Here is a 23170-nt window from a genome sequence, read left to right on the forward strand (position 1 = left end):
AAGGGAGTGGGAGGAGCTGAAATAAGGCTAAGCCCCACTTCCTTGGCAGAATGAGCGCCTCTCATTGGCTCACATTTCCTATGATTGACATGTTGGAGGACGGCTTCCCTATTGGTTGTATGAGAAGAAACAAGGGAGTGGGAGGAGCTGAAACAAGGCTAAGCCCCGCCTCCTTCGCGGAATGACTGCCTCTCATTGGCTCACGCTGACGAGAAAGGGGGCGGGGCCGAATGGAGTAGGCGTGGCCTGAAGGGGGAAAAAGAAGGCAAGCGTCTTCCGGCTCGACGCATGCGCGGACGGAGGGGCGGGGCCATGCATGCGCATTCTCAAGCTGGCTCTGTGAGGGGAGGACGGACTCTCCGGCTGGCGGAGGCGAGGGAAGGGAGGCGGCAGGCCAGAGTGGGGGAGGCTCCGGCCTGAAGGCACCGGTCACGGTGGCGGACCCGGGGGAGGAAGCCGGGCCTCGCCCTCCGGCCCCAATCCCCCCGCCTTCCCCCTTGGCGGCCTCTTCCTCCCCGGCGTCGCCTTCGGGCCCCATGGAGGGCCTCTCCGTGGAAGTGCGCGGCTCCAACGGGGCCTTCTATAAGGTGAGTAGGCCGCAGAGCGTTGCCAAGGAGACGGGGCATGGGCGGGGCCCCCGCGGTTGCCATGGAGATGCGGCCTAGCCTCCCAACTCTCTCCAACTCCCAGGAGGCCTAGGCCCCTCGAGGATTCTGGGAGTTGGAGTCCAGGGCTTTGGGTGGAAAGGTCACAAACATACCTCTGAGGAGTTCAAAGGAGGCAGGGAGGCTTGTTGGGGAAGAAAGGGACCTCGAAGGCTTTGTAGGCCTCAAGCTGAATGGGAATCAAGCTATAGATTGCATCAAAGGAGGCATGGGCAAATTTGGGCCCACCCTCCAGGTGTTTTGTGACTTCAACCCCCACAATTCCTGGCCTCAAACCCTTTCCTTTTCCCCCTGGCCTCACTCCAGGTGTTTTGGGACTTCAACTCCCACCATTCCTGGCCTCAAACCCTTTCCTTTCCCCCCTGGCCTCCCTCCAGGTGTTTTGGGACTTCAACTCCCACCATTCCTGGCCTCAAACCCTTTCCTTTCCCCCTGGCCTCCCTCCAGGTGTTTTGGGACTTCAACTCCCACAAATCCTGGCCTCAAACCCTTTCCTTTCCCCCCTGGCCTCCCTCCAGGTGTTTTGGGACTTCAACTCCCACAATTCCTGGCCTCAGGCCCTTTCCTTTTCCCCCTGGCCTCCCTCCAGGTGTTTTGGGACTTCAACTCCCACCATTCCTGGCCTCAAACCCTTTCCTTTCCCCCTGGCCTCCCTCCAGGTGTTTTGGGACTTCAATTCCCACAATTCTTGGCCTCAAACCCTTTCCTTTCCCCCCTGGCCTCCCTCCAGGTGTTTTGGGACTTCAACTCCCACCATTCCTGGCCTCAAACCCTTTCCTTTTCCCCCTGGCCTCCCTTCAGGTGTTTTGGGACTTCAACTCCCACAATTTCTATCCTCAGGCCCTTTCCTTTCCCCTCTGGCCTCCCTCCAGATGTTTTGGGACTTCAACTCCCACAATTCCTGGCCTCAGGCCCTTTCCTTTTCTCCCTGGCCTCCCTCCAGGTGTTTTGGGAAAAGGAAGGGGCCTGAAGCCAGGAATTGTGGGAGTTGAAGTCCCAAAACACTTGGAGGGAGGCCCCAAGTTTGCCCATGCCTGATTAAGAGGAAACAAGAGAACAAGGCCTAGCAATCCCACTCTTTTGCTTGGGATAACACCGTTCTGGGCAAAACAATTCAAAGAGACGGACTTTTAAGTTGGAAGATGGCCAGGGTGTTTTGGACTTCAACTCCCACAATTCCTTACAGCCAATAGGCTGAATTATGGGAGTTGAAGTCAAAGGCTGTTCGGAATTATAGGAGTTGAAGTTCAAAACACCTAGAAGTTCCAAAGTTTACCTATAGAATCATAAAATCAAAGAGTTGGAAGAGACCTCCTGGGCCATCCAGTCCAACCCCATTCTGCCAAGAAGCAGGAATATTGCATTCAAATCACCCCTGACAGATGGCCATCCAGCCTCTGTTTAAAAGCTTCCAAGGAAGGAGCTTCCACCACACTCCGGGGCAGAGAGTTCCACTGCTGAACGGCTCTCACAGTCAGGAAGTTCTTCCTCATGTTCAGATGGAATCTCCTCTCTTGTAGTTTGAAGCCATTGTTCTGCGTCCTAGTCTCCAGGGAAGCAGAAAACAAGCTTGCTCCCTCCTCCCTGTGGCTTCCTCTCAAATATTTATACATGGCTATCATGTCTCCTCTCAGCCTTCTCTTCTTCAGGCTAAACGTGCCCAGCTCCTTAAGCCGCTCCTCATAGGGCTTGTTCTCCAGACCCTTGATCATTTTAGTCGCCCTCCTCTGGACACATTCCAGCTTGTCAATATCTCTCTTGAATTGTGGTGCCCAGAATTGGAGACAATATTCCAGGTGTGGTCTAACCAGAGCAGAATAGAGGGGTAGCATGACTTCCCTGGACCTAGACACCATGCTCCTATTAATGCAGGCCAAAATCCCATTGGCTTAAATCAGGCATCCTCAAACTATGGCCCGGGGGCCTGGATATGGCCCCCCAAGGTAATTTACCCGGCCCTCACCCAGGGTCAACCTAAGTCTGAAACGACTTGAAAGTGCCCGTTCTACAAGGATATCCATGCCAGACTTATCTTACCTCTGTTATACAAGCACCCACGCCGTTCAGGACAATTTTATACCTCCATGCTACTTGCAGATATTAATTCAGCTACAACCTACAATGTTGCAAAGCATACAAAATCCATCAGGGATTTTTTTTTTTTGGTCGTGTCAGGAGTGTCCTGTTGTGAGAGAATTGGCCGTCTGCAAGGACGTTAGTCCCAAATGTTAACTGTGTGTCCAGTAATCTTCTTCTTTGAATCTACAATTTGGTGATGGATCTGGGCATTGCATGTTTTTACCCTGTTTCCCCTTCTTTTCCGCTCCCTCACCCATATTGTGCTTCAGTAGTTATATTTATATTTTTAATGTACCAAACATACCAAGTTTGTATGAAAATGTGACTCTTATTTCCTGTGCTAGTCAGTGACCGAAATAAATGATTTGATTTGACTTGAAAGCACGCAACAACAACTATCCTATCTCATCAGCCAAAAGCAGGCCCACACTTCGCATTGAAATACTAATAAGATTATATTTGTTAAAATTGTTCTTCATTTTAATTATTGTATTGTTTTAAAATGATTTTTGCACTACAAATAAGATATGTGCAGTGTGCATAGGAATTCAAATTACTTTTTTTTTTCAAATTATAATCCGGCCCTCCAACAGTTTGAAGGACTGTGACCTGGTCCTCTGCTTTAAAAGTTTGAGGACCCCTGACTTAAATGATCTGTAACATTCAGAAACTGGCCAGACCATGCCCTAAAGTGGAATATTGAAGCCTGCCCAGCATTTGTCCGATGCAACAGACCTTTGAGTTTCAAAAAAACTTCCCACTTGAGATTGCATTCTGTGGATTCGAAATACAGCACCAGAGGGAGGGCTGAAGTTTGGTCCTTCTCCACCTCAGTTGAAGGAAAAGAGAGCACGTGAATCCGGAAAATTAGAATAAATTAGCAGTAGGAGGTCATAGAATCCTAGAGTTGGAAGAGACCCTAAAGGCCATCCAGTCCAACTTATTTTTTCTAGGAAAGAGGAAACAGTCAAAGCCTTCCCAGCAGATGGACACTCAAGTTCTACTTGGAAATGATAATAATAATAAAACTTTATTTATATCCTGCTACCATCTCCCAAGGGACTCAGTGTGGTTTACATGAGGCCGAGCCCACAATACATCCATACAAGCAATAGCAATTACAAATCTCTACAGAAGGAGACTTCACCAGACTCCCAGGCAGCAGTTCATTACCAAACAGGTCTTTACTGTCAAGAAATACTCCCTAATGTGTAGATGGAATACCTTTTCCTAATTGGAATGAGCTGTTGGATCTCCCCTCTAAGTGTCTCGGTGATTTCCTCACCCTTTTTAAAGGACAGGGTTAATATAATAACATTAATAACACAACTCCATGCAGTCATGCTGACCTCATGACCTTGGAGGTGTCTACGAACAATGCCGACTCTTCAGCTTAGAAATGGAGATGATGATGATGATGATGATAATAATAATAATAATAATAATAATAATAATAATAATAATAATAATAATCTTTATTTATGCCCTGCCACCATCTCCCCCAACGGGGACTCTGAGCGGCTTACATGGGGCCAAGCCCGAACAACATGAGCACCAACCCCCAGAATCAGACACGGCTAGACTTAATGTCAGGGGAAACCTTTACTTATAATATGGGAAACTTCGAGGAGTGGGGTTTCCCATATTAACTCAAATTCTTATGGGATTGGCTGTGTTCAAGGTGGGATGGCAAGAAAAGGAATGGCAGTTGAAACATGGGAGGCTGTGTTGCGCTGCTGAGTCAGATCCTTGATGGTCAGATCCATCAGGTCTACTGACTGGCAGCTGCAGCTTTTCAGGGATTGTTTCCTAGCAGATTCCTAGGATTCTCTCCTGCCTCCCTTTGCAGTCCTTTCCAGGCCCAACCCTCTCTTGCTTTGCACCCAAAACGAGACAGGAACAGGTGTGTCCGGGGTGGTATGCTGCTATTCCTGGAAAGAAACAGAGAACTGGGGGAGCAGCCAGTGGAATCCACAGAAGAAATTGGAGGCTGGCTGCATGTAACCCTGAATGGGGCCTGAGCATAAGTAGAAACATTAGTCAAGGCTTTTGACCAGTAAAGCAACCATCTTTTGAGCATCTTGAGAGATGTCTACATTTTCTCCTGTGATAGTCCTGGGACCACAAATGCGAGCTGATGGGAGTGCTCGTGGAAGTTTGACATGACTGCCAATAGAGATCAGATCATTTTTAATTTTGTGATGTTGTCAATATGTTGAATTCTGCTCTGTCTTTTTATAACTTGGTTGACATTTAACGCTAAGCCCTTCCTCCCTCAGGCCTGAAGGTTTAAGAGCAACTGGATTGGGGTCAGTGGGGCAGTCACTGGTATGCTTTCCAAAGGCGGTTAGTTGTACCAGTGTCTGCAGGGTAAGGTCCTCAGAGTCCACAAGCCTCAATAGAATCATAGAATCAAAGAGTTGGAAGAGACCTCATGGGCCATCCAGTCCAACCCCATTCTGCCAAGAAGCAGGATTATTGCATTCAAAGCACCCCTGACAAATGGCCATCCAGCCTCTGTTTAAAAGCTTCCAAAGAAGGAGCCTCCACCACACTCCGGGGCAGAGAGTTCCACTACTGAACGGCTCTCACAGACAGGAAGTTCTTTCTCATGTTCAGATGGAATCTCCTTTCTTGTAGTTGGAAGCCATGGCTCCATTGCATCCAGGGAAGCAGAAAACAAGCTTGCACCCTCCTCCCTATGACTTCCCCTCACGTATTTATCCCAGGCACTCATCATGTCTCTTCTCAGCCTTCTCTTCTTCAGGCTAAACATGCCCAGCTCTTTAAGCCGCTCCTCATAGGGCTTGTTCTCCAGACCCTTGATCATTTGAGACGCCCTCTTCCTCTGGACACATTCCAGCTTGTCAATATCTCTCTTGAATTGTGGTGCCCAGAATTGGACACAATATTCTAGGTGTGGTCTAACCAAGGCCGAATAGAGGGGGAGCATGACTTCCCTATATCTAGACACTATGCTCCTATTGATGCAGGCCAAAATCCCATTGGCTTTTTTTGCCGCCACATCACATTGTTGGCTCATGTTTAACTTGTTGTCCACTTCTGTACCAACTCTGGCATTGGAGACAGTTTGCCCCAAAGTACCAGTTCTGGGATCCATGGCATCGGGCTGCCATTTGCCTTTGTGCCCCGACTCTTGTGGGCTTCCCCATACAGGCTGTCAGATTGCGGGAAGTCTTGCTCTGTTCCATGAGACACCTCTTTGGGAGCACATGAGAGCACACACTCTGACTGGACTCCAGGTGATCTTGCAAAAGGAGTGTCACACCCCTTTTACTGACTTTGTCCATTTTAGCTCCTTCATTGGGCAGAAGGATCATCTGAATTTTTCGCGCTTTGCATATCCCAAAAAGGGTTTTCCTCGCCAGGTCTCCCCTCTTAACGTGAGCCGCCGATAGCAGCTCTGAGCTGCATTAGTCAGCAGCCATCCGCCAGGCCAGCAGTATATTTATATCCCGGTGCCGTCAAGTTTCGTGTTCCTTTATTGTGTAAGGAAGCAAGGATGGGAGGCCTAGTAACTGTATCTGCTCACTCCTTGATTGGCACAGACACATGTCCCTCTCGACTGCTCTCGCTCGCTCTTTCTCAGGCAGCTTTATCACCACCTGGGTGCTGTGCGCGCTTGAGCTTTACTCTTTGCAGTGACGCACCGTCATCTGAACTACCTTCTTGCCTTGTTTGGGTTGTTAAGAAACAAGGACTCTTAGGCAGGGTGGACAGTAGGGTGGGATCTATGGACCAATATCTGAATGTATTGTCGAAGGCTTTCATGGCTGGAATCACTAGGTTTTTGTGGGTTTTTTTGGGCTAAATGGCCATGTTCTAGAGGCATTTTCTCCTGACGTTTCGCCTGCATCTATGGCAAGCATCCTCAGAGGTAGTGATGCTTGTCATAGATGCAGGTGAAACGTCAGGAGAAAATGCCTCTAGAACATGGCCATATAGCCTGAAAAAACCCACAAGAACCTAGATATCTGAATGATTTACAGTTGGGATTTCTAGCTGCTTAACACTAGCAGGAGCTAAAATGTTTGCTCCCCCAAAGGAACATGGTTTGTGAGTGGCTTTAGGTTCTGGTAATAAAATCCACTTTCTGGATGGAGCTTGTGTCCAGAACCATTACTAAGAATCAAAGAGTTGGAAGAGACCTCATGGGCCATCCAGTCCAACCCCATTCTGCCAAGAAGCAGGAATATTGCATTCAAAGCACCCCTGACAGATGGCCATCCAGCCTCTGTTTAAAAGCTTCTAAAGAAGGAGCCTCCACCACACTCTGGGGCAGAGAGTTCCACTGCTGAACAGCTCTCACAGTCAGGAAGTTCTTCCTAATGTTCAGATGGAATCTCCTCTCTTGTAGTCTGAAGCCATTGTTTTGCGTCCTAGTCTCCAGGGAAGCAGAAAACAAGCTTGCTCCCTCCTCCCTGTGGCTTCCTCTCACATATTTATACATGGCTGTAATTTCTCCTCTCAGCCTTCTCTTCTTCAGGCTAAACATGCCCAGCTCATTAAGCCGCTCCTCATTGGGTTTGTTCTCCAGATCCTTGATCATTTTAGTCGTCCTCCTCTGGACACATTTCAGCTTGTCAATATTTCTCTTGAATTGTGGTGCCCAGAATTGGACACAATATTCCAGGTGTGGTCTAACCAAGGCAGAATAGAGCATGGGGAGCATGACTTCCCTAGATCTAGGCACTATGCTCCTATTGATGCAGGCCAAAATCCCATTGGCTTTTTTTGCCGCCACATCACATTGTTGGCTCATGTTTAACAAGGACTGCAAGATCTTTTTTACACGTACTGCTCTCGAGCCAGGCCTCATCGTCCCCCATTCTGTATCTTTGCATTTTGTTTTTTCTGCCAAAGTGGAGAAAAACCACTTTAACCATCTCCTCGAGGCATCTTTTTCCATCTGACAGTGGACCTTTGGGCTCTAATGAAAATTAAAGTAGATTGCTTGAGATAGAGAGCACACATTTTTCTTGGCCAATGCCTTGTCCCAGTGGTAATGGAGAAGTGTTGCAGGAAGAAAATGCCAGGAGCAGTGACTGTCATTGGTAATTGGGGGAGGCCCTCAGGCAGCATAGTAAGGAAGAGCTCTGATGGAGAAGGGAGACCAGACCTGCTTGACCCATCCATGGTGCCCTCCACATGTGCTGGACTGCAGCTCCAAGAGACCCCCAGCCAGCTATGGGATCTGTAGTCCAGAGCATCCAAATGCCAGAACTTGTGGAAGTCTGGAAGGGAGAATCTGGAGGAGATGAGCCAGCAGTTTGACTTTGTATGAGGCAACTTTTTTTCTGTGTTGCAAGGGAAGTGGAATTGGGAGTTCACTCCTATTAGTAGTCTCCATGTCAGGATATTTCTTTACATGATCCCGGTTCATTATTTAATGCTGGGGGAATCCTTTGTCAGCAAGACAGGGAGGAGGGAGCAAGCTTGTTTTCTGCTTCCTTGGAGACTAGGACGCAATGGAGCCATGGCTTCAAACTACAAGAGAGGAGGTTCCATCTGAACATGAGGAAGAACTTCCTGACTGTGAGAGCCGTTCAGCAGTGGAACTCTCTGCCCCGAAGTGTGGTGGAGGCTCCTTCTTTGGAAGCATTGAAACAGAGGCTGGATGGCCATCTGTCAGGGGTGATTTGAATGCAATATTCCTGCTTCTTGGCAGAATGGGGTTGGACTGATGGCCCATGAGGTCTCTTCCAACTCTTTGATTCTATGATTCTATGATCACAGTTCATTATTTAACACTGGGAAATCCTTGGTCAGCAAGACCTGAGTCTGGTGCAGAGTTTGACCTCACAACCTCTGAGGATGCTTATTATTATTATTAACTTTATTTGTACCCACTAACATCTCCCAAAGGACTCGATGCGGCTTACAAAGGCCAAGGCCTCAAAAACAACAACATAACAATACACATAGCATTATAAAGCAAGTCAAACATCAAGCAGTAACAGTAAACAATAAAACAATACACCATGATACAATAAAAATAGGGCCGGCTGAATGTAATGGGTACAGGTTAAAAAGTGCTGAGTATGACAGGTAATATAGGATTTTGGGTAAGTGCAATGTGCAGACAATCTTAACTTTCTGATAAAGTGCTGCTGGGACATATTGCTGGGGTTTCCTATTCTGGAAAAGCACCGGAACAGCCAGGTCTTCAAACTCTTCCTAAAGACTGCCAGTGTAGGGGCTTGTCTGATGTTCTTGGGGAGGTGTTCCAAAGTTGGGGGGCCACCACAGAAAAGGCCCTGTCCCTTGTCCCCACTAAACGCGCCTGTGACGCAGGTGGGATCGCGAGCAGGGTCTCTCCGGATGAACGAAGGGAACGCGTGGGTTCATAGACAGAGATGCGGTCACGCAGGTAGGGAGGTCCCAAACCGTTTCGGGCTTTGTAGGTAAGCACCTGCACCTTGAATTGCTTGCCACAGATGCAGGCGAAACATCAGGAAAGAATGCTTCTAGAAGATGGCCATACAACCCGAAAAACCTACAACAACCCAAAGTTTGACTTGTTTCTCAGGTCTGAGACTCCTTCTGGCTTCTACTTCTGCTCACACAGTCAAATGAGCTCAATTGTGTCTGTCTTATGCTCAGGTGACATCTGGGATTTTTCAACACAGAGCTGGGACACATGTCATAGCAAAGGCCTTTCATGCTTTTGGTGTGGCTTCTTGAATTTGTATTTAAAAAGAGTTCTGCCTCCTTCTGCCTGTTGAAAGGAGCAGCAATTAGTTTCTTTTTTTCTATGAGCGAGGACATTTAGTACATTCTCTGCACTCAGATGCAGAGCATCATCTGCGAAGAATGCCTGATGCCACATAGTGGTGTGTTCTTTGCAGATGATACACATCTGCTTAGTTGCTAGATGATCTACAGCTTCATGGGTGATAGTACGGTTGCCCTCATTACTATTCACTTTGAACTCTGCCTTTCCCCCAAACTAAGACTCACAGCACAGTCAGGACTGGGGCCCCAGCCTGGGTCTTTCTCCAAAACATTGGACCTTGGCTGGGGGTGATGAACAGTGTAGTGCAGTACATGCGGAGAACCTTGGCTTGGGAAGGGCTGTATTTATTTATTATTTATTTTGGTTTCTTCTACCCCGCCCTTCTCACCCCGAAGGGGACTCAGGGCGGCTTACAAAGGCACAATTCGATGCCAGCATCACATAACAGTAGTAAAACGAAATAACATCAATTAAACAGTTGAACAGTTAAACAACAATTCCTGCATTACAACCCTAAAACCAATAAAACAATACAAACCCAATTACTCCTAGAATCATAGAATCTAAGAGTTGGAAGAGACCTCATGGGCCATCCAGTCCAACCCCCTGCCAAGAAGCAGGAACATCGCATTCAAATAACCCCCAACAGATGGCCATCCAGCCTCTGTTTAAAAGCTTCCAAAGAAGGAGCCTCCACCACACTCTGGGGCAGAGTTCCACTGCTGAACGGCTCTCACAGTCAGGAAGTTCTTCATAGACAGTCAGTGTTCGCTATCTCATAGTCCAATTTCCAATTCCACATTGTCAGTCCTAGTCGTTTGACTGTCCTTATCTAGTTGTCAGATTGCCCAAAGGCCGTCTTTACTTTCCTCCTGAAGGAGAGGAGGGATGTTGATGCCCTAATTTCTCCCGGAAGTGAGTTCCACAGGTGAGGGGCCACCACCGAGAAGGCCCTGCTCCTCGTCCCCACCAACCTCACTTGTGATAGCGGTGGGGTCGAGAGCAGGGCCTCCCCAGATGATCTCAGACTCCGGGGTGGGATGTTCGGACAGATACACTGGACCGGAACCATACAGGGTTTTGTAGGTCAAAACCAGCACCTTGAATTGTGCTTGGAACTGAACCGGCAGCCAGTGGAGCTGACACAGCGGGGGGGGGGGTGTGCTCCCTGTATGACGCTCCGGTGAGTAATCTGGCTGCCGCTCGCTGGACCAGTTGAAGTTTCCGAACAGTCTTCAAGGGCAACCCTACGTAGAGTGCGTTGCAGTAGTCTATTCGGGATGTAACAAGAGCTTGGACCACCGTGGCCAGATCAGACTTCCCAAGGTATGGGCGCAACTGGTGCACAAGTTTTAATTGTGCATAAGCTCTCCGGCGTCATGATGGCAAACAGACAAGCAAAGAAAGCAAGAGATGTTGAATTGTGCCAGGCTTGAGTAGATCAGGGGAGAGAGCGGTTTCGTTTCACTAGAATCTATGGTCGTCGTCATAAGGCAAGGAGGGCTCCCTTATTGGCAGGGCCTCACCTGAGCCCAGCTTTTCAGGTGCTCCTTGCCCCCAAAGTGAGGTAAGACAAACATAGCAGCAGCGGGGTATTGTATTTGCTGCTAATTTTAGTCTTCCCACTTTAAAATGGAGTCATAGAATCATAGAATCAAAGAGTTGGAAGAGACCTCTCATGGGCCATCCAGTCCAACCCCCTGCCAAGAAGCAGGAATATTGCATTCAAATCACCCCTGACAGATGGCCATCCAGCCTCTGCTTAAAAGCTTCCAAAGAAGGAGCCTCCACCACACTCCGGGGCAGAGAGTTCCACTGCTGAACGGCTCTCACAGTCAGGAAGTTCTTCCTAATGTTCAGTCAAACAAATGAGGTTCTGGATTGAAAGTGGCCTCGAATCAAAGATACAGAAATCTTTCGCGGGATACGTTTTGGCTTTCAGCGTGGAGTGAGTTATTTTGGGCCTCTTTGCATGCCCTTTTGCTGTGGCATCTCCCCACATTCTTTATCAAGGAAGTTATTTTTAGACACATTTTATAACCCACCCACCCCATCCCAAAACATTTATTGCCAGCTATATCTCCACTCCTCCTTCCCCACCATTGTGTTGGATGTCCTCAAAAGACTCTCAGTCTGAGAAACAGGTTACCGAGAATCTCAAGTATGGGTTGTCAACTATGGCCCAGTGGTAGAGTGCATAGTTGCAGCACATTCCAGGTGGAACCACAACTTCCTTTGCCACCCCGTTATTCTGAAACTAAGCAGAGGTAGCCTTGCTTGGTGTTTGGATGGGAAATCAACATGGGGCTGTCATAGAAACCTCTAGATATGACTAGCAGAGAATCTGGCCTGAGAGCCTAGAGCAGTGTTTCTCAACCTGGGGGTCGGGACCCCTGGGGGGGTCGCAAGGGGGTATCAGAGGGGTCACCAAAGACCATCAGAAGACACAGTATTTTCTATTGGTCAGGGGGTTCTGTGTATGAAGTTTAGCCCAATTCTCTCATTGTTGGAGTTCAGAATGCCCACCAGACCCTTCCAGTATTTTCTGTTGGTCATGAGAGTTCTGTGTGCCAAGTTTGGTTCAATTCCATCATTTGTGGAGTTCAGAATGCTCTTGGATTGTAGGTGAACTATAAATCCCAGCAACTACAACTCCCAAATGTCAAGGTCTATTTTCTCTAACCTCCTCCAGTATTCACATTTAGGCATGTTGAGTATTCATGCCAAGTTTGGTCCAGATCCATCATTGTTTAAGTCCACAGTGCTCTCTGGATGTAGTTGAACTAGAACTCCAAAACTCAAGGTCAATGCCTATCAAACCCTTCCAGTATTTACTGTTGGTCATAGGAGTTCTGTGTGCCAAGACTGGTTCAATTCAGTCATTGGTGGAGTTCAGAATGCTCTTTGATTGTATGTGAACTATAAATCTCAGCAACTACAACTCCCAAATGACAGCATCCATCTCCCCTTCAACCCCAATAGAATTCAAATTTGGGCGTATCAGGTATTTGTGCCGAATTTGGTCCAGTGAATGAAAATACATCCTGCATATTAGATACTTACATGACAATTCATAACAGCAGCAAAATTACAGTTGTGAAGTAGCAACAAAAATAATGTTATGGTTAGGGGTCACCACAACAAGAGGAACTGTATTAAGGGGTTGCGGCATTAGGGAGGTTGAGAACCCCTGGCCTAGAGAGTTGAGACAGAGGAAGGGGCTGCCCTTGTTGTGGCAGCTTCCTGTGTGAAGGAAGTCACACGTCCAATTCTGTTGGTATCGTCAGGTCAGCCATAGAGAAGAATCCTTCCTGGACGCTGGGTGGCTGTGGCTGCCAGTCAGTTGGCAGCATGTGGCTTGCTGGACTTTCCCCCAGAATGTGACTCAGCACAAGGCAGATTCTGATGTTCCCATCAAGAGATCCAGGCTGAGGCCAATGAGAGTATTCTTTTCCAGCCAGTGCGAGGCAAGGTAGACCAGATCTCTTTTTTCGATAGAGTGACAAGCTGGGTAGATGTGGGGAATGCCGTGGATGTAGCGTACCTGGATTTCAGGAAGGCCCATGACCTTCTGGCAAGGAAACTAGTCCAGTGTGGGCTAGGCAAAACTACAGTGAGGTGGATCTGTAATTGGTTAAATGGACGAACCCAGAGGGTGCTCACCAATGCTTCCTCTTCATCTTGGAAAGAAGTGACAAGTGGAGTGCCGCAGGGTTGCATCCTGGGCCCGGTCCTGTTCAACATCTTTATTAATGACTTAGATGAAGGGTTTTATTTGTCGTGCCAGAGCAACCAGTCCATTATATATTACATTTCTAACAGAACAAAGCAAACAGACAGAAAAATACACATCTTGTGAGTTTGGTAGTTGGATTAAATGTCCTTTGACCAGTATCTGGCCACTTGGAGTGCTTCCGGTGTTGCTGCAAGAAGGTCCTCCATGGTGCATGTGGCAGGGCTCAGGTTGCATTGCAGCAGGTGGTCAGTGGTTTGCTTTTCTCCACACTCGCATGCCGAGGATTCCACTTTGTAGCCCCATTTCTGAAGGTTGGCTCTGCATCTCGTGGTGCCAGAGTGCAGTCTGTTCAGCGCCTTCCAAGTCGCCCAGTCTTCTGTGTGCCCAGGAGGGAGTCTCTCATTGGGTATCAGCCATTGGTTGAGGTGCTGGGTTTGGCCCTGCCACTTTTGGACTCTCGCTTGCTGGGGTGTTCCAGCGAGTGTCTCTGTAGATCTTAGAAAACTATGTCTAGATTTAAATCGTTGGCGTGCTGGCTGATACCCAAACAGGGGATGAGCTGGAGATGTCTCTGCCTTGGTCCTTTCACTATTGGCTGAAGATGAAGGGTGAGAAGGCGGGATCATCAAGTTTGCAGACGACACCAAATTGGGAGGGAGAGCCAAGACTCCAGAGGACAGGATCAGGATTCAAAACGATCCTGACAGATTAGAACGATGAAGGGCCAAAACTAACAAAATGAAGTTCAACAGGGACAAATGCAAGAGACTCCACTTAGGCAGAAAAAACGAAATGCAAAGATACAGAATGGGGGACGATGCCTGGCTTGAGAGCAGTACGTGTGAAAACAATATTGGAGTCCTTGTGGACAACAAGTTAAACATGAGCCAACAATGTGATGTGGCAGCAAAAAAAGCCAATGGGATTTTGGCCTCCATCAATAGGAGCATAGTGTCTAGATCTAAGGAAGTAATGCTACCCCTCTATTCTGCTTTGGTTAGACCACATCTGGAATACTGTGTCCAATTCTGGGCACCACAATTCAAGAGAGATATTGACAAGCTGGAATGTGTCCAGAGGAGGGCGACTAAAATGATCAAGGGCCTGGAGAACAAGCCCTATGAGGAGCAGCTTAAAGAGCTGGGCATGTTTAGCCTGAAGAAGAGAAGGCTGAGAGGAAACATGATAGCCATGTATAAATATGTGAGAGGAAGCCACAGGGAGGAGGGAGCAAGCTTGTTTTCTGCTTCTTTGGAGACCAGGACGTGGAACAATGGCTTCAAACTACAAGAGAGGAGATTCCACCTGAAGATGAGGAAGAACTTCCTGACTGTGAGAGCCGTTCAGCAGTGGAACTCTCTGCCCCGGAGTGTGGTGGAGGCTCCTTCTTTGGAAGCTTTTAAACAGAGGCTGGATGGCCATCTTTCAGGGGTGATTTGAATGCAATATTCCTGCTTCTTGGCAGAAAGGGGTTGGGCTGGATGGCCCATGAGGTCTCTTCCAACTCTTTGATTCTATGAGAACGTGATCTCCCTTTGGGACCGTAGCCCCCAGCCAGCAGGGCCAGTTGTCCTCATGGAGCTCTGATCTGAAAAAGGTAACTTTTCCAGGCTCAGGTTGGTAGAAGACTGTTTGCCATTAAAGATTATCCCACATTGTAGGCACCCCCCCTCTGGTTGGGCCGGTCTCCGCTGGGTCGCAGCTGCTTAAGTATCTCTGGTGGTTGCTAAATCTGCCCCAGAGAATACAGGGGAAGCTGATCGAGCAGAAAGGAGGAATGTTCTCTCCCGGCCAAGCCTTTGGTAGAAAGGTATTAGCTATGTGGACAGCGTTAAAAGCAGCACTTATTGCTGGGAATGGCATCCTTTATGATCACATCCCTAAATGGGGGGCAAGTCAGCTGCTTTTCAGGTGGAAGTGGCTGCATTCTGTTTCCTCAGCTCTTACGGTGCCTCTTTGGAGCTCTGTGTGGCTCCTGTGGGACCAGAGACTTATTCACTTGGGTTTTCCTGGGCTTTGTGGAGGTTTCCTTAGGTGGACTTTTTGAAAAGGGAAGGGAAGGCAGGGGAGCAAAGGCTGGTCTGCTCATTAGAGTTGTGAGAGATAAAAGCAGTAGGTTACAGAATGCCAGGGGAATGCTCCAGTGGCAGGGCTAGTTCCTCAACGAAATGCCACTGGTGCTTCCAGTTGCAGCTCTTTCTGATATGTGAGAATAATTTTACTGAGCTGGTCTTCCTGGAAGAAGTTTGCTGGCATGGAAGCAAAATACAAGGGGTATTTTTTAAGTAAGGTCCGTTGGAACATAAGTACACAACGAAAGTTTATTTCAAAAAAGTAAATTTATTTTCAGAAAGTACATACTTCACTCTATTTTTCGACATAGTTGCCAAGTTTGTTCAAACACTTATCATACCTCTGAACCAATTTTAAAATACCCTCTTCATAAAAACTTGCTGCCTGCTCCGATAACCAAAACGTCTGTAATCAAAGAAGGGTGACCGGAGCAGTCCTCATCATGGACGTTGACACGGCCATTTTTGAATTGTCGTACCCACTTACGCACTTTGCTTTCACTCATAACAGTATCACCGTGTTGTTGTTGTTCATTCGTTCAGTCGTCTCCGACTCTTCGTGACCTCATGGACCAGCCCACGCCAGAGCTCCCTGTCGGCCATCACCACCCCCAGCTCCTTCAAGGTCAGTCCAGTCACTTCAAGGATGCCATCCATCCAACTTGCCCTTGGTCGGCCCCTCTTCCTTTTGCCTTCCACTTTCCCCAGCATAATTGTCTTCTCCAGGCTTTGCTGTCTCCTCATGATGTGACCAAAGGACTTCCGCTTTGCCTCTAGTCTCCTTCCCTCCAGTGAGCAGTCGGGCTTTATTTCCTGGAGGATGGACTGGTTGGATCTTCTCTCAGTCCAAGGCACTCTCAGCACTTTCCTCCAACACCACAGCTCAAAAGCATCGATCTTCCTTCGCTCAGCCTTCCCTCAGGTCCATCTCTCACATCCATAGGTGACTACAGGGAATACCATGGCTTTGACTAGGCAATGGATCTTTGTTGCCAGTCTGATGTTTCTACTCTTTACTATTTTATCGAGACTGGACATTGCTCTCCTCCCAAGAAGGAAGCGTCTTCTGATTTCCTGTCCACAGTCCGCATCTGCAGTCATCTTTGCACCTAGAAATACAAAGTCTGTCACTGCCTCCACGTTTTCTCCCTCTATTTCCCAGTTGTCAATCATTCTTGTTGCCATAATCTTGGTTTTTTTGACGTTTAGCTGCAACCCGGCTTTTGCGCTTTCTTCTTCCACCTTGATTAGAAGGCTCCTCAGCTCCTCCTCGCTTTCGGCCATCAGAGTGGTGTCATCTGCGTATCTGAGGTTGTTAATGTTTCTTCCAGCAATTTTCACCCCAGCTTTGCATTCATCAAGCCCCGCACATCCTCGCATGATGTGTTCTGCATACACATTAAAAAGGTTGGGTGAGAGTATGCAGCCTTGCATCACCTTGTATCACCATACACTTCACAAATCTGTCGATGAATTTCTGCAGCAGGCAGGTTCCTCGCTGACAAAAACCGTATCACTGCCGTATCACTGAGCAAACCTCACATGCAGAGGGTGAGTTGATAGTCTTAAACATTTTTAAAGCACAGAACAGAACCGTACAGGTTAGCTACAGAGCGGAAACTGAGCACAGTTGTTCTCGAGGTATGCCGGTACACGTTGCGGTGTGTGCACGAACTACTAGTGTCTACAACAAAACGGACCTTACTTAAAAAATACCCCTCGTAGTAGCAGCAGCATCCACTTGTATGTATGGCCACACTGTCCCAGCTATGTCATAAGCAGCAATAGGAAACTTTATCGGGCCAATTAGATTTGACGCAGATGACCAAGGCGGTTTTAAACAGTGTATGTTAATATTGAGATAGATGTTTTTAATGTTTATGTATGCATATAATGAATTCTTGACCCGGCATTGAATGTTTGCCGTATATATCCTGTGCTCTGCCCTGAGTCCCCTTTGGAGTGAGAAGGGTGGAATATAATTTTTTAAAATAAACAAATAATAAATAATCCACCCCTCATACATATCAATGTTATTTTTTTATTTTCCGTTCATTTGATTTATAGCCAGCATAGGTAGAAAGGTGTCTGTGGCAAGTTAGAAGATGAAGGGCTTTCTAAAACAAAACTTATTTGTATTGTCGAAGGCTTTCATGGCCAGAATCACTGGGTTGTTGTAGGTTTTTTCAGGCTATATGGCCATGGTCTAGTTCATTCTCTCCTGACGTTTCGGCTGCATCTATGGCAAGCATCCTCAGAGGCAGTCACTACCTCTGAGGATGCTTGCCATAGATGCAGGCGAAACGTCAGGAGAGAATGCCTCTAGACCATGGCCACATAGCCCGAAAAAACTTACAACAACCCAAAAACTTATTTTCCTGCTGTTGAAAAGAATGCACCAAGGAAACTGTCTCCTAAATGCAGGCATCGTAATGGGGAGAAGAGAAAGCCCTCCATTGAAAACCTTAAAACCTAGGCAGGCTTGACTTGTCCCTGAAAATGGACTGGTAAGCAGAAGAGCTGTTAGAATCGTGGAATTGGAAGAGACCACACAAGCCATCCAGTCCAACCCCCTTCCACCAGGCAGGAAAAACACAATCAGAGTGCCCCAAAAGAGGACCATCCATTTTCCTGCTTCTTGGACTGGATGGCCCATGAGGTCTCTTCCAACTCTATGATTCTGTTTGAAAGCCTCCAGGAAGGAGCTACCACTACACTCTGAAGCCCTGAATGGTTTGGGGCCTTCCTACCTACGTGACCCCATTTCTGTGTACGAAACCCACACAATCTCTTAGATCATCTGGAGAGGCCCTACTTGCGCTCCCACCTGCATCGCAAGCACGATTGGTGGGGACGAGAGAGAGGGTCTTCTCGGTGGTGGCCCCTCGACTCTGGAACTCACTTCCTAAGGACGTCAGGCATGCCCCATCTCTGGCAGTCTTTAGGAGAAGCTTGAAAACATGGTTGTTCCAGTGTGCCTTCCCAGAATAATGAACCCTCAGCATTATGTCCTCTAAAAGCACTTTGTTCTGATTTAAGACTGCCTGTACGTTTCCACCAATGCCCCATCTCCTCTTTATTGTTCATGCCCAGCATTATTTTTTAAACTTCAATTACATTTGGCCCAGCCATAGTTTTTTAAATGTGCATTGTGTTTTTGTTTATGTTTATGCTATTTGTGTATGAGATTTATTTTAATTGCTTTGCTTTGTATTGTGATTGTTATTACTTGTGTTGATGTATTGTGGGCTCGGCCTCATGTAAGCCGCACCAAGTCCCTTGGGGAGATGGTAGCGGGGTATAAATAAAGTTTTATTATATTATTATTATTATTATTATTATTATTATTATTATAGAGAGTTCCACTGATAAACAGCTTTTACAGACAGGAAGTTTTCCAGGGGGAATCTCCTTTCCTGCAGTTTGAGCCCATGACTCCATTGAGTCCTAATCTCTAGGGCAGCAAAGAACGAACCTCCCTCTTCATGACATCCTTTCACATATTTAAACATGACTCATGTCTCCCCTCAACCTTCTCTTTGTGACAAGGGACTCTTGTGTGCACCTCCACCAGCTCCAAGTAGCAATCCAGCTGCAACATCTGGGATCTGTTGAAGTTTCCAGGTGTTTCCCAAAGGCAGCCCCATTCCTACTGATGATGGTGCCAGATTGAGAGCGTCCCTGGTGCTTCTTGTCATCCATTGGCACTTGAGATTCAAACTTCTTTTCCCAGAATGGAGCTGGGGCTATTTGGGGCACATGGCTGTGAAAACCTGGCTGTTCCAATGTGCCTTTTCAGATTAGGAATTCTCCCAGTACCAAATCCCAGAAGCACTTTAGTACCAAAATCACCGCACACTGCACACCGCACTTATATCATAATCCCACACCCCTCCGACACATCAGCACTTTTAACCTTGTACCCCTACTTCGGCCGACTCAGTTTTTAATAATGTCTTGTCGTATTGCCATTGTTATTGTTTTTCTGCTTAACTGTTTTTATTTGCTAGATGTTGTATTGTTGTATTGTGTTGGGCTTCGGCCTATTGTAAGCCGCATCGAATCCTTCGGGAGATGCTAGCGGGGTACAAATAAAGTTATAATAATTATAATATCTTCTCCCATAAGCAGTAGTGCTGGTGGAAAGCTTTACAACAATGAGCACTGTTTTGACATCAAAGATTGAGTGGATAATAGAAGGAAGGCTTGCTGAACCCCAGGAAGAAGCACGCTGTGCTGAGAAGCTTTTTTATGCAGAGGTGTGCCACAGGCACAGCGGTTATCTGTGAATTCCTGAGCCCCAGGGGGTGTGCAAATGAATGGGAGCAGCACAGCAGCCTTGGGGCTCTTCCTTACCTCCTTTTGCACCCGGCCTCTCTCGGATACAGGGAGCCAGGTGCAGCTGAATAAGGCACCCTGAGATGCACCCACGTGGTGCCAGGAAGTGGGGCCAATCTCTTATGCAGCAGCCCTTTTGATTTTTAGCCCTGACAGTGTGACCAGAGGGGAAGGTGGGGCCCTGCCTGCAGTTGGGGGACGTGGGGAATGGAGATGTTCCTGTGTGTTTTCCTCATGGCATGGTCTGGATAGAGGAATGAAAAATGAGAGGCTCTTCCTGGCCTGGGGACGGATATAGCTGCAGGCGGAGCAGAGGCCGAAAGGGGAATCTTGGAGCAGAGGGGGCAGTGGTGGAGCAGCAAGCAAGGATTGGGACCCTTTTCAATTTTACAGTGCAGAGCGGGGTTTGGATGGTTTCCCCCATTTGCTTCCAAGATCTGTGTGTCTGATCCATTCCAGGTTTGGAATGCAAGGCAGACGTCTTTAATGTCTCGGCCAGTAGGATGTGACAGGGAGGGTGGAAGACTCAGGAGGCTTCTCTTAGTGTTGAAATGTTGGTTGGCCCTCTCCTCCAGTATTGGGACCCATCTATCTGTCTAGCTCCCTCCCTCCCTCTCTGTATTGTCCTTCTGTCTAGCTATCCTTATCATGTCTGTCTATCTGTCTGTCCATCTATCTGTCTATTATCAGACTATTAAAAGGTAAAGGTTGTCCTCTGACATTAAGTCCAGTCATGTCCGGCTTTGGGGTGTGGTGCTCATCTCCATTTCTAAGCCGAAGAGCCGGCGTTGTCCGTAGACACCTCCAAGGTCATGTGGCCAGCATGACTGCGTGGAGCGCCATTACCTTCCTGCCGGAGCGGTACCTATAGATCTACTCACATTTGCATGTTTTTGAACTGCTAGGTTGGCAGAAGGTAGGGCTGACAGTAGAAGCTCACACCGCTCCCTGGAATCGAACCTGCAACCTTTGAGTCAACAAGCTCAGCAGCTCAGCGCTTTAACTAGGCTTGGGCAATCCATGGTTCTAAATGGTTCTAAAGTACTTACAAAACTAAAGTTCTGGTGGTGAAAATTTCAGAACTCTAACAAAACTTTCAAAATTTAATTATTATTTCATTATTGGTTATTTTAATGACAGAACCAATTAGGAACTGTCATTTATTATGAAATTTTGAAAGTTTTGTTAGAGTTCTGAAATTTTCACCACCAGAACTTTAATTTTGTAAGTACTTTAGAACCATTTAGAACCATGGATTGCCCAAGCCTAGCTTTAACCCACTGCACCACCGAGGGCTCCACCAGACTATTACACAGCCCAAAAACAACAACAAAAATTCTTGGTGTCTTGGGTTTTGGATCTGTTCCTGGGATCCTTTGGGGCTCTGATTCAAAAAACTGCATTGGATAGACCGCATCAGCTCTAGTTTTAGATTGGGTTGTGGTAGTTTTTTGTGGATGGACAAATGAAGAGTGGCATATGGCATATGCTCTGTGTCCCAAATCCAGGGCTCATAAGGGAAAATGGGTGCCATTTTTGAAATCTGTAGGTCAGATATACCCAGAAACAGGGCTAACATCTGAGGCACCAAAATGTATGTTGGCCAGTGTTATCCACCCACCCACTCTCTGCTTCAGGCATGGCCAAACTTTGGCCCTCCAGGTGCTTTGGTCTGTTAAGGAATTATGGGAGTTGAAGTCCAAAATACCCAGAGGGCTAAAATCTGCCCATGCCTGATTAAGAGGAATCAAGAGAGGAAGGCATTGAACCGCATTGAGTCGCCTGATTGGGCTGAAAAATGCGGTATAGAAATAAAGCAAATAAAATAAGGCCTAGAAGTCCCACTTTCTTTTGCTTGGAATAATAATAATAATAATAATAATAATAATAATAATAATCTTTATTTATACCCCACCACCATCTCCCCAATGGGGACTCGGTGCGGCTTACATGGGGCCAAGCCCGAATAACATATTACATCAAGATAAAACCAAAACATAAACAACAAGCAACATCATCAAAATTACATGGAAAAAAATACAATAACAAAATAACATTACAATAAACAAAAAACACAGTCGCAGTAACAGTGGGCGGGCCACATGCACAAGATAAATTGTTAAAAACTCTAATGAGATAAAAATAGGAGCAAATTATTTGCCGGGAGCTCATAAAGATACACAGGGTTGTGAAACTAAACTTCCCATTTTTGGGGGGGGGGGGGGGGGGGTTGTACTCCAGTGACAGAAGCGTTGAAGAGAGCAATAATGTCATGTTGTGCACCTATTTGTCCAAGACACAGCAGAAGAGCCAGGTTTTAAGGTTCTTTTTAAATGTTTCTAGTATAGGGGCTTTCCTGATCTCTCCAGGTAATGAGTTCCAGAGTCGGGGAGCCACAGAGGAGAAGGCTCTCTCCCTTGTGCCCACAAGCCGAGCCTGTGAGATTGGCAGGGGCGAAAGGAGGGCCTCCCCCGATGATCGAAGGGTTGCTTCATGGAGAGAGATACAGTCACGAAGGAATAACACTGTTCTAGGCAAAACAGTTCAAGGCGACTAAAATGATCAAGGGTCTGGAGAACAAGCCCTATGAGGAGTGGCTTAAGGAGCTGGGCATGTTTAGCCTGAAGAAGAGAAGGCTGAGAGGAGATATGATAGCCATGTATAAATATGTGAGAGGAAGCCACAGGGAGGAGGAGGGAGCAAGCTTGTTTTCTGCTTCCTTGGAGACTAGGACGCAAGGGAGCAATGGCTTCAAACTACAAGAGAGAAGATTCCATCTGAACATGAGGAAGAACTTCCTGACTGTGAGAGCCGTTCAGCAGTGGAACTCTCTGCCCTGGAGTGTGGTGGAGGCTCCTTCTTTGGAAGCTTTTAAACAGAGGCTGGATGGCCATCTGTCAGGGGTGCTTTGAATGCAATATTCCTGCTTCTTGGCAGAATGGGGTTGGACTGGATGGCCCAGGAGGTCTCTTCCAACTCTTTGATTCTATGATTCTATGGAGTATGGTGGAGGCTCCTTCTTTGGAAGCTTTTAAACAGAGGCTGGATGGCCATCTGTCAGGGGTGAGTTGAATGCAATATCCCTGCTTCTTGGCAGGATGGGGTTGGACTGGATGGCCCAGGAGGTCTCTTCCAACTCTTTGATTCTATGATTCTATGGAGTATGGTGGAGGCTCCTTCTTTGGAAGCTTTTAAACAGAGGCTGGATGGCCATCTGTCAGGAGTGATTTGAATGCAATATTCCTGCTTCTTGGCAGAATGGGGTTGGACTGGATGATGGCCCAGGAGGTCTCTTCCAACTTTTTGATTCTATGATTCTATGACTTACGCTGGAAGGTGGCCAGATGAAGCAGGCATGGGCAAACTAGGGCCCTCCCTTCAGGTGTTTTGGACTTCAACTTCCACAATTCCTAACTATTTCTAAAGAGAGGGCCAGGTCCTATGAAAGAGCAAGAGTTTTGCAAAATAGAGTGCCCAGCCCAGAACAGTGTGAGATACATCAGGCAGGTTCTTGAGAGGAAGC

General features: G+C 47.2%; 1 protein-coding gene across 1 annotated transcript in view; it reads left to right on the forward strand.

Annotated features, from left to right (window-relative positions):
* Window positions 1–284: 284 nt before the first annotated feature.
* Window positions 285–23170, forward strand: part of FXR2 (FMR1 autosomal homolog 2) — a 60324-nt gene continuing 37438 nt past the window's right edge. Inside the window, exon 1 of the mRNA XM_060779836.2 lies at window positions 285–587. Within this exon, the coding sequence (XP_060635819.2) occupies window positions 537–587 (51 nt within the window). The 5' untranslated portion in view covers window positions 285–536. The remainder of the gene's footprint in view (window positions 588–23170) is intronic.

Source organism: Anolis sagrei, chromosome 6, assembly GCF_037176765.1.
Source record: "Anolis sagrei isolate rAnoSag1 chromosome 6, rAnoSag1.mat, whole genome shotgun sequence".
NCBI classification, from domain to species: Eukaryota; Metazoa; Chordata; class Lepidosauria; order Squamata; family Dactyloidae; genus Anolis; species Anolis sagrei.